The sequence below is a fragment of the Xenopus laevis genome, chromosome 3L (assembly GCF_017654675.1).
Source record: "Xenopus laevis strain J_2021 chromosome 3L, Xenopus_laevis_v10.1, whole genome shotgun sequence".
Classification (NCBI taxonomy): domain Eukaryota; kingdom Metazoa; phylum Chordata; class Amphibia; order Anura; family Pipidae; genus Xenopus; species Xenopus laevis.
In genome coordinates, this window is record NC_054375.1 from 60,004,491 (window position 1) to 60,016,942 (window position 12,452).

The 12,452-nt window shown below is 37.3% G+C and overlaps 1 protein-coding gene across 4 annotated transcripts in view; it reads right to left on the bottom strand.

Moving 5' to 3' along the window:
• Nucleotides 1-12,452, bottom strand: part of LOC108711045 (liprin-alpha-2) — a 186,804-nt gene that overhangs the window by 155,721 nt on the left and 18,631 nt on the right. For all 4 annotated transcript variants that reach the window (XM_041586288.1, XM_018252369.2, XM_041586287.1 and 1 more), the window contains exon 2: nucleotides 11,604-11,854. In XM_041586288.1, coding sequence (XP_041442222.1) covers nucleotides 11,604-11,852 — 249 coding nt within the window. In that variant the 5' untranslated portion in view covers nucleotides 11,853-11,854. The remainder of the gene's footprint in view (nucleotides 1-11,603; nucleotides 11,855-12,452) is intronic.

Below are 12,452 nucleotides of genomic sequence, written 5' to 3' on the forward strand. Positions count from 1 at the left end.
ACAACCAATTAAAAGCAGTGTCAGTTGCATTTGAAGTTTTAGTGCAGCTAGATACAATGCCCTCAAAGCAGTTATATTGTAATTGATATCATAACATTCAGCCATAACCATCAGCCTGGTACTTTGGTAAGTGTATGTTTAGTGTATGTTTGTATAAATCATCAATTAAGGATAATTATTATTCAGTGTCGCTTTTTTCAAGATTTGGTTTGGACAATCTCTTGAGTTTCAACAACCAATATCTTTTTTTTTTGCAGTAGGCAGCCGAAGACAAAGAATTTTAGTTCATAGAAACTAAAATTGGTGCACCTTAGTGTTTATTCAAGAAGCACTTGTGTGGGATCATGCTATGCTCTGCACAAGATAGCCCAATTCCTTACCACCTGTCAAAGGGCAGTTTTTAGTACAGGGCTTCTTTGCAACCTGTGCCTATGTGTCTCCGTCCACCCACCCTAATAAAGTGCTTCCCCCCATCCTACCCCCTACCTTGCACATCATTCAGCAAAGCAAGGTACAGAGCAGCAAGGGGCACATTCTGAATTGGGGCCACGTCCTTACTGCCTTCCTTGAGCAGGTGGTAATAACATGGCTGAGCTGTGCCTTTGCATAGGTCACTGGAATTTTTAGTCAATACTCTGTGCAGAGAGCAACACACCACTGGGAACAAGTGCTGCATAGTCTTGTGCCCCTTAGTGCTAATTCACTTGTGTCCAGTTTTTGACATTTTCACCCTGTCCAGTGAGTGATACATAATGCCCCTGATTTAAATTTTTACAATGTACATTACAATATAAATTCAGTTTATTTGAGGATGTGTTTTTATGAGGATGACTAGTTATTGGACCAAATTAAAAAATGAATGAAATGCTGTCTGCTATATATGTAAATGTATCTACTGATCTATTTAAATATCGAGGTATATTTTAGATAGAGATTTAAATTGGAACTTTTACCATTTTAGAAAGCAGTAGGAGCATAAGTTTGAACCCTTGTTATTTATTAAATAAGCCGCATGCATTTTTTCCTGTGTTTGGTGTTCTTCATGATTGAATCCTTTGAATTTTTTTTTACTTGATATGTTTATTGAATGCATTTTAATAGAAAAAGTAACAAGTGCATGGCATGCATCAGAGATCAATTATCTCGCCGCATTTCTGCAATATTAAAGAGTCAGAAAACAAAAGCAATCAATGGTGCGGTATAAACTAGTGGGTTATACACATATGATGCCTAATTGGGTGGATGACTCAGGACAGTGTGTCTTTTATTTACCCTTACAGGGACCTCTTAAGAGTTAAGTACTTTGCTAGTTTGCTTGCAGAAGTTACTTGAAGTGCATTCTTTATGTCAGAGTGCAAATCAAAAGTAGATTTCAAAAGAGAGAGAGAGGGAGGAAAGAAATCTTATTTAATATGATAGCAAATAAAACTGAGAACAGCTCTTTCTGCCATTTGTGCTAAAAGTGGTGTAACGGTACACAAGCTAGCTATTGATGGAAAGAAAAATTGCAACCTTAAGGGGTGAAAGTGTGAGTTTAGTGCTTGCTCCCAGGTGTAGGATCATTGCATAGTTGGCAAAAAAGGTCCATTCCAGAGAAAAATACATCCTGCTTTGAAGTTACAAAAAAAAAAAACAAAAGCACAGAGTTATCCATTATGTTTTTCAATGATCTCCCAAAACATTATCACCTGTGCATTTTCCTTATCTGTAATGTTTTTACAGCTGTTGATAATGAAACACAATAGGTATCCTTGGTAAACTATAGAAGTCTGGCTGTTCTGACTGCATAGAGGGAGAAAAACTATATGGGTAATGATGCTTTGACAATTAACTTCCTCTGAGTGTTAGAGATTAGGATGTCAGATTTCTATATAATCTTTGAAACATAAAGCAATTGCTACATGTGGATAGTGACTTACTGTAATGCATAGCTAGATATTATCAGTACCTACAGATTAGATGATATGCCTAAGCATTTGTACTGTCTTATGTTTCACTATAGTTACTGGCCAACCCTTTACATAGTTACATAGTTAAATCAGGTTGGAAAGTCCATCAAGTTCAACCTCTCCAAATAAAACCCAGCATCCATACACACATCTACTCACTGACACTGACCCCATATTCTGGGATTTTATGATTGTCCAAGAAATTATCCAAGCCACTAAAAGCATTAACTGAATCAGCCATCATAACAAAACCTGGCAGGACATTCCACAACCTCACTGTCCTGACTGTTAAGAATCACCTACGTTGCTTCATACGTTTCTTCTAGTCTGAAGGGGTGGCCTCTGGTACGGTGATCCTCTTTATGGGTAAAAAGGTCCCCTACTATTTGTCTATAATATAAAGTGTAATCCCCAATCTTGACAGTCTACCATCATAATTAAAGACTTTTATCATTATTTTATTATAATACACAAGAGCCATGAATTTCCTGTAAATTATATCCTTATAAACGGTGCTTAATGATGTCATCAGTTATAATCAAACCATAGTGATGTAATTTCTGTCACATGACTCACTGAAACTTGTGTATTATAATAAATAAGTACCCCCTATGAAGATATTAGAAGTCTGCCTCATGTTTTTATATGGTCATGGAACTCATTGGTAACTTATAACATACTTAGATTTTACAAGAGGGGGTACTTTATTCACTATACAATATAATGGAACTACCCTTACATGGTGATTGGAGAGCTTGCCTTTATTGGTTTGTTAGCGCTAGTGATTATTGCTATGTGTCCAGAATTGTTAGCTTAGGAACAATGTACAGAATGAGATTGGAAATGTTATTTACTGTGATGCCCTCTGGAGGCACTTTTCACCACTGTTCAGGGTCATGTGATTTTATAGTATTATTATACAGTATGAACAGTGCACTTAGAAATGGCTATATCAACTGATTCTCTGTGCAAGTAAATTATAACTTTACTGTAAATGTTCACTATAGCAACATAGAGTTTAGTTGTCAATATGTGTTATACAAACGTTGCAAAAGGCTCTGTGGGAGGCATTGATCAAAACTTTCCACACCAAATCTTTTAGAGACATAAATGACAACACAGCTCAATTATTCTCCTTTTATTTGTCACCATTTAATGATTTTTTTTATTACATGTATTATAAAACCTCTAGCTGTTTTATAATTAAATACTGAAAGAAAAGGTATTTGTGAGTTAAGAGTTCAAATGCATATTTTAATTATTAATTTATAGCACCAGCAACAAATGTACACCAGTTGCAATAAGATTAATTTATATAATCAAAAATATATGGCTATTTGAATTCATGATCATGATATGTTGGTTCTTTTTTTTTTTTTAATATAAACTGAATTTGGATTTATAGATTTTTGCTGAATAGATTTGTTTTGTAGTTTTTTTCCACACAGCGTAAGCCTTGACTGAGAAGAGCTTTAAAGCATGTTTAAATCTCCCAAATAAGCACTGAATGTACAGCTATTTTCTTTCTACTTCTCTAGCCCAACAGTCTTTTCCTGCACAATTCAAGAGCAGGTTGGAGCTATTTATAGAAATATTAAATGAAACCATGTAAACAGACTTCAAGGAGGAACAGGTGTAATTAAGGATAAACTAATGTCACAGGTAGTCTATATTAATTATACATATATTTGTTTCTTCACAAAGAAGACAGTGACCTACAGAATATGCACTCCGAACACGGTATGGTAAAATAATAACAGGTCAAACTTAATGTTGACAAAGCTCCTGGATGCTATACACTGCGCTACACATTTTCCCACAGTCACTTCCATTTAGTTTCGCTTGGCACCGCTGCCTTCTTACTGTTCAGAATCTAGAGCCACTGTGCCTATTGATGGGAACCCTGGAGCTAACACCACCAGATGATTGCTCCAGAGTTCCCACAGCAGCTTGCATTAGTGATGAGACATTTTTTTCGCCCAGATTTTGCCACAAAAAAGGCCCATAGCCTTCAATGTATTGTGCTCTGAAGAAGTTGCATGGTCACCGAGAATGCCCATTACCTATGATGCATTTTGCAAATTGTTGCTGCATCAATAGGTGCAGTGCATACAGTATGTGACAAAAAAAAAAAAATCAGACACACATCACTATAGCACCAGATAGAACTTAGAAAACCTCCCTCTGATGACTGCAAATTCTGGGGGGGGGGACAATTCTAAATTGTGGGTAAAAAACATGGTTGGTATTAATTGGTATAAATTATCCCTTATACCTTATTGTATTCCCAGCAATTGTCTAATGAAAATGTAAAGAGCCAAATGTAGAACTGTAATTACTTGAGGGTTGCATGGAATTCATTATCTGGAAACCTGTTATCCAGAAATCTCTGAATTAAATAAAGGCCATCTCCCGTAGACTCTATTTTATACAAAGTTTTAAAAATTATATTCGTTGTCTCTGTAATAATGAAACAGTACCTTGTACTTGATTCAAGCTAAGATATGTCATTTTTGGAAGCAACACCAGCCTATTTTGGTTGATTTCATGTTTATATAATTTTCTAGCAGTCTTAAGGTATAAAGATTCAAATTACAGAAAGATTCATTATCTGGAAAACCTCAGGTCCCAAGGATTCTGGATAACAGATTCTTTCTTTTTTTAACTTCTTTCTCAAAGTGCTAACTTAATCCGCCTCGCGCTATACAGTCTATTTGGTTTCTCTTAATGTAGCAGATTTGATTCAGCTTCTTACACTTATTCTGGAGCTGCCAGGAACATGTATATTTTGTTGCAAAACAGTTGATAAGTGATATGCAGATGACCAAATACACCCTGACTGCTAACCTGTCATACCACTTATACTATAATATAAGGCAGAGGTAGGGATGAGAGTATTAAGGGGCAGATTTATCAAGGGTTGAATCTCGAAGTACAAAAAACGTCGAAATTCAGCCATCGAATTAAAAAAAACGTTGAATTCGAATATCGAATTCAAAGTCTTTTCAACAAATTTGGCAATCCTGCGGTTCGAACGATTCGAACGATTTTAGCGAACGATTTTAGTGATCGATTGAAGGATTTTTATTCGATGTGTAAAACTTAGAAAAATGTTGTAGAAGGTCCCCATAGGCTAACATAGCACTTTGGCAGATTTAATTTGGCAAAGTATTGAAGTCAAAGTTTTTGTAAAGAGACAGTACTTCAATTATCGAATGGTCAAATATTCGACCGATTTTTACTACGAATCGAAGTCGAAGTAAATTTAAAGTTGTAGTATCCTATTCGATGGTCGAAGTATCCAAAAAATTACTTTGAATTTCTAATTTTTTTACTTCGAAAATTCCCTCGAAATCACTTCGACCCTTAGTAAATCTGCCCCTAGTGTTAAAAGTATTCTGTGCTTATGACTACTGGTACCAGGATACCTATGTAGTATTGCCAGTGCCGGGCCAGGCCAGCTGGGTACTGTATTCAACCCAGCTGGGCACTTTGGCCCCGCCGCAGCAGTGCCCAACCAAGTACGTGTGGGCGTAACCGTGCGCCACTGTGGATGCGCATGCACAATTGCACGCAGAAGAGTATGGTCTTGCGCAAAGCACTTTGACTTCAGAGAGCACACCCACTTTTCACTGAGGTAACAATTGCTGGACATGGAGTAGACTGCATGTGTGGTACTTGCCTGGGGCCCTCCAAGCTTTGCGCCCTAGGCACGTGCCTCTTCTGCCTACCCCTAGTTGCAATTCAATTTTACTTAATAAATATGTTGTTGTTGAATTTACTGTGAGATGTGGATACCTGAAACTGTTGTGCATTCTAATAATTAAGAATAAACAGAACCGAAAGACCCTGTAAAAACGCTATTTATAAAGTAGCTATCACCTGTCTCTTGCACATTTTGGGAAATTCAGACTTGCATAAGCATCAAAAAGTCACATTTAAAAAAAACATTGTGTATTAAAGTGGAACTACAAAATTATATTCATTTTGCTCTTGTGCTAAGTATATATAATGGTTTTGTTTCTGCTGGTAATGAAGAAGAAGTTATTATATGGCATTTTAGGGACCTGCTCAAACTGCATAATCTAATTTCATAAAGAGATGTGCAACTGCAAACGTATCATTATTCTATTCAACAGAAAAGTAGTAAAGGCACTACATATTTGTTTTCATATCAACAATAAAATTATACTACTCTTAAAAGGATTATTAAACCACAAGCTATGCCACTTGCCATTCTGGAATTGGTAAAGCTTCTCAAATAAAAAAAAAACTAGAATAATACAAAAAAAGGCAATGTTATGCTAACATGAAAATAAATGTACCCTAAAGTCCCTTCTAGTGTGAGACTCTGCAAAAGAGACACATTACATTTCATTTTATCCCTTGGGAGGTGTGCATATAAATCCAGACATTTAGGCAAAATAATTTACATTTTTTTTTTTACTTATTCAAGTGTTTTAACGGTAATAAGTGGGAAAAGGACAAAGAAGTTCCCCTAAGACAGGAATTTACTGGAATAGCAATGACAACTGCCGCAGGTTCATCGTAAATATATAATATTGTAATGAAAGTCCTTTGGAAAAAAGTCAAAATACCAGCATTGATATGTAGTTATCCAGTAAGAATAAGGCTTAGCTAACAAGGGATTTTGGTTTAAGATCATCATTTAAGAACCCAGGTTGTGTTTAGAAATGCAAAAATTCCAAACCTGGTTTGGTTAGGCAGAATCTTTGTAACAAGGTAGAACCAGATAGAATCACAGGGGCTTTTGTTGAACTGCAAGTCCCAAATTTGTGCTTATCACCCTTGTTATTTGTGCTTGTAACGCTTGTTATTTGTGCCCAAAAAGGAATTTAGGAACTCTTTTCTAATTCATCATCTGTATTACCAAAAGGATTTTTCAGGTAATGATGATGAAACAGAAATAAGCACGAGTTTCCTATGCGAACTGTAATGATTCAGTAATTTGAATGTGTGGCCCTGCAGCCCTGTTTGTATTCTCTTGAAGGAGATTGAATGGATAGATAATAGATGAGGAGCTGTTCATGTGCATACTTTGAATCTTTCAAGTCATTTTTAGAGTTATATAATCTTTGATTATTTAGAAGAATCATTTTGTGTTGGACAATTCAGTGAATGTAAGGTAATCCCGGAAGTGTCTCTGTTGATTTTACAGTGTTTTGGATTACCACTGGCAAGAGAAAAAACTGAAGTAATATTTTTTTTTTAAACAAAAATGGATTCCTTAGAAATTGACTACTTACTTTCCAATCATAAAATTGTTGAAAGTTCCTTTAATTCAGTTTGTGCTTAATGTTAGTCAAATTAAGTTTTAATGTGCAGGTTTATGCCAATGGCATCACTTCACTTCACTTCCATCTTAACACAAGTTATAAACTTGAACAGGATATGGGATATTCAAGCTATGGGTGCTGTTGAATACTTGAGTTCTACATGTGGGGGGTGATGAAGTTATGGCAATTCCTCATCAAAAGATAGGGAGAGACATGTTCAAGTTATGGGACAGAACCCCAGAAATTATTGTAAATGAATGCTTGTTCCAAGGTTGTTTTGGATTACCATTGGATTCCACCAATGCTCTGGAGAGGCTTAAGAGATGTTTTCATGGCAGTACAATATGTAATAAAATTGTCAGAGTTTGCCAAGATGCAGTAACCTATATCATCCAATAATATATTTGCTGTTAAACAGGCAACAGTAAAGGCTCCCTGCGGATTTTTGCCATTGGTGATTAGACTGGTATCAAACTTTGCTAACTTAGATTACATAAGGCATAGTGAAAAACATAGGTTTCTGGATAATGAAGTAGAGTATCCTAGATGATTGCAGGCCCAGATTTGGGGCCTCGCCACAAGGGCCCGGGCCTAGGGTGGCAAAAAATTAGAGGGGGCATGCCGCCAAGCCACATTATGGGGACCTGTGCGTCCCCCGTTTGCCGGCGCTTACGTGTGCGCTCATGTGGGGGAAATCTGGCCCTGGATGATTGTGTACATGAGGGCATAGTTAAAGAGACTATATACTAAATATAGTATAGTCAGCCCTGTACACCCACCGCTGTAACCCGAACTTATGTGTGTGTTGAAATAAAGCCTAATACTTTGCACTAACGCTGTTGCCTTCACATCGTGTCCTGGATTGGCGCCGAGTGTGTTGAGAGTACTGAGTGTCTTGCATTGAATACCAGCGTGAAGTGGCTGGCGTCTCACACAGGCTGCGGCCAGGAACACACAGCAACACTGGGTGAGCTCCGATGCGAACCGCATCATTTTTTGTATAGTTTCTGGATAATAAAGTAGTGTATTTTATAGATGATGGAGTACTCCTCATGGAGTTTAGTTTGGATACATTCAGTTTAGGTCTGTAGGAAAGCAAGGAAATAACCATGGAGGTTTAAAGAAAAAGGTGAATTTGAAGTGTCAGATCCCATACTATAAAAAAAATAAACATTTTGTATGTAATGTATACATATATGTGTTTATTACTTTCTAAAGACTTTACATTTACCTTCTGTGTTTAACCCTTTGAAAAGATTATACTACTTGACCTACCTATGTATGGATTTTCCATTTGTAGTATCTGGACCTCATTCTCATCACTTATTTTTTATCATTATCATTATTATTAATAAAAACATGTATTTTTAGTGCTCCGACATATTCCGCAGCAAAATACATATATGAAGATCATGCAGAATTACAAACATAGCAACCAGTAACAGATATAAAAAGTGAAGAGAGCCCTGCCCAAAAGACCTTACAATTTAAAAGGAGAAGGGCAAGATCAGAAGTAAGCAAGGAAAGAGATGAAGCCTATGGTATTGCATTTAGTAGCTATAATTGCAGGTTCATAGCATATTTCAATTATTTCTTAGTCATCACGCGTCCAAATGATATTACTTATGACTCCAGACTGTGTTGATCCTTGCTGTTGCTGGACTACAGTTCAGAGCATGCATTCACCCTTTATTAAAGATTGAATAGTCTGGGAGCTGTTGTCCAGCAATATCTAATGCAGGTGGTGGGACTAGGATTTGCATTGTATGTGTGTGTGGTGGAAGCCAACAAATTCTTGACTTAATGTATTCTAGTCCTGTCCATTGCTGTAAGGAAGTTATGCCACCAGTGGGTATCAGCTGACGTTGTTGTAAATACACACTGTACAGTTAAAGCTATGAAAACAGTTTAATCATCAAAGAATATGTCATTCATATATGCATTATCTTTATTCAATATAAAAGCCACACAAACAAAGCACTTGACTACACCGATGTAGTCACAGTTATATACATTCCGCTGTTCATACCATCATTTGATTGTAAACATTGCAAATTTTTTGCTTTCTATAGCAGAAAGTCTAATGAACAGTCCTATAGAGGCTGAAAAATATGTCTGCCAAAGCTATTCCAACCAATACTTGTAGTAATTAGTGGCGCTAGTGCAGTCAGTGATATTTTTGCATGGCAGATACAGAGAAATACTACCCAAACAAATGATTTGAAAAACAGACATTGTGTCAAACAGACCTGAAGGAAAAAAATAGATTTTCATTTAAAACTAAAAAAAAAAAAAAAATACAATATAATTGACAAATATATTAAAGCACTGTAATAATTTAGTATGGTATGTCTTTTTTAAACCAGTCACATTGTTTCTGTATGAAAAGAGAAATTACTAGACAAGGTTAAACGAGTAACTAGTGCTAAACCTATGGAATATAAAGATAACAATATCTATATACAGGGACATAACTAAGGGGTCTTGTCTGGCTGCCCCCCTAATCCCCTAGGGGCTAGGGTCCCATTCTGTCACAGGATTAGCATCATAAGTCTCATGCAGTACTGCCAGTTATAATCAGCAATGAATACTGACTTTTTCCAGGCACATATTTAACCTTTCCCATAAAGTTATTAGTGTGAACCTAATATACACAGAGGGGCTCATTTATTAAAGCAGCGCAGCGCATAAGTGGACGCAAAAGGTTGTCTGCGCCATCACAAGCGTGATCGCTAATATATTTGCGTGATATTGCGCATAACACAGAGCTTTTGCGATGGTTTTGTTTATGCGCATTGCGCAAAAGATTGGGCATTTATGTCGCAAACGATGCCGTGGTTGTTAGGGGCGTGGCTGTGGGCGTGGCTACAATGCGCTTGCACTGCGGCCGTCGCAGATTTGCGTCTGTATATGTGCAAAACTGCACCCGGGCAACAGCACCACAATTTTTACGCCTGCCTCTTCGTGGCGTAATAGTAACGCTCTTCAAAATGCGCATTCCTGCCCAGCTGCGCTAGTATATTCAAGATGAACAACCCTTGTAAAGTGCATATTAACCACGCCTTCCACCCAACATGTTTATATTGACCAAGGTTCCTTTAAGGGTATCAGGTAGGCTAAACACCTTTGCAACCAAACAAATATTAGCACAGAAACAAATGCAGATGCGTCTAAGTGAACGCAATATGCGCAATATGTGACGCAACTAATTAAAGCAGCGCATTCATACATGAGCACAACTAATCCTTACCTTTGCGGTATCTTCCTGTGCGCACAATTTATTATAAGCACTGCGACAGCTGATACGCAGTTTCACACGTCGCACCTGTCTTGTGTCTACATTAGCGCACAAATCGCACTGTTAAGGTATCGTGCGCTACATTATTAAATACTCGCATGCGCTGGGCAAATGTCTGGCCACTGCGCTCTTTTTAGCGCTGCGCTGCGTTAATAAATGAGCCCCAGAGAGTCTGACCTTTACCAGGATACCAGGTATATACAATGGAAACCCATGTGTACCTCCTTGAGTTCATTCTAGAAGACGCTTCTTATGCAGAATGGTTAATTGTACCTAAAAGTTCTATTTCTATGAAGTTTGCATTCTGAGAAATAAAAGACTTGCATTTTTTTCAACACTGCTCCTGTCCTTTCATTGGAAATATAATTAGATATTGTGCTATCAATGGTCTGGGTTTTTTTATACTAGCAAGAAGGCAATTTATCTTCTAATTAGAAAGTGCATCTGTACAGTTTTTCTCATGTTGTTTTATTGTGTTTTAATTGAGTCACTCCAAGTTTTAGTTTCAACCTTTTTACACAGATGAGAATTTCATGTCAGTGCCCTTCGTTATGCTAATTAAGATTACCAGCAAATGCTCTGCCTGCCTCTTTGTCTATGGACTTAAAATAGCCATACTTAGATTTATTATGCTTTGGCTCACACTGCATCTAATGAAGACACTACATGCCAACCTGTGTCCCTCTAGATCTCATTGAATTCCCATCAGCATCTGCCTAGGCTGCAGGGGGGAAGATTTGTAGTTTAAGTAGATCGGGGATGCAATACAATAAGACAACCTGACTTTAAAATGGAAGTATTAAGTTACAGTTGAAGACCTAAACCAGAAATAAACTCCATGGCTATATGCCGGACTCCTGCCGACTAGACATTCCTTAAAAATGAAAATAACAAGTTACCAAAAGTGCTATGTTTTCTTTTTAGGAGTGTAGAAATGATAAAAACACTTCTGCAGGGCTGAATTCCTTTTTGTGACATGAAGATAAATGTAAAAAATAGCAAAACAGGCAAGCTTTTTTACTACCTTTACTTGCTGATTAATGGGAGCCATTGTCATACCTGTGGCAGTGCAGAATTTAGCTGTCGCTGGAGCGAGTCTCTGTCATAGATAACATCCTGTAGTCTTTGCTGAGCAAGTCCGAGGCTTTCCTGTGTTTCACGCAGTGTGTCCAGCAGGCGATCCCTCTCATCCAGCATATTCACCATCAACTGCTCAAAATGAGAATCCGAGTCGGAGCCACTGCTTTGGGACCCCCTTTGGCTCATAGGGGTGTCCTCGTTTATCGTCGGCATTACTTCACACATCATTGCTACAAGTAGAAAAACAAATAGATAAAATAGGATTATTACAAATGTCATTCTATTTGCGAAACTGCAGGCTAAAAAAAACGGACGCTGGCGTCAAAAAACAGACGACCGGTGTCCAAAACGAGACGGCATCGGCATTTCACAAATTTTTCGCCATTTTGTGAATTTCACAGGAAATTCACGAATTTTACGTCTAAGTGAAATGGGACAAATTCGCCCATCACTAATCATATTATATAACAGTCACACAAGTCATGTCTTTACTCCTTTCCTGTTAGGATCAGAACCGTCTAAGCATAATTTAAAACTATCACTGTGGACAAAGGCTGTCCACAGTGCTGTGTGTGCCAAGTGACAAAATTGCATAAAGTCAATAGCATAAAGAGCTTGATATTTAATATGATTTTCCAACAAAAGTATTGTGTATCTGCAGTATGAGCTAAAAAACACAGCATTTCCCTTAAATTGTCGTTTATCCTATCATTACCAACAAATGTAGTAATGTATGTTATATATTAGACTCTGTAATTAGTGATGGGCGAATTTAAATTTGCAAAACGCCAGCGAAAATTCAAAAACGAGACGCCAGCACCGTTTCGC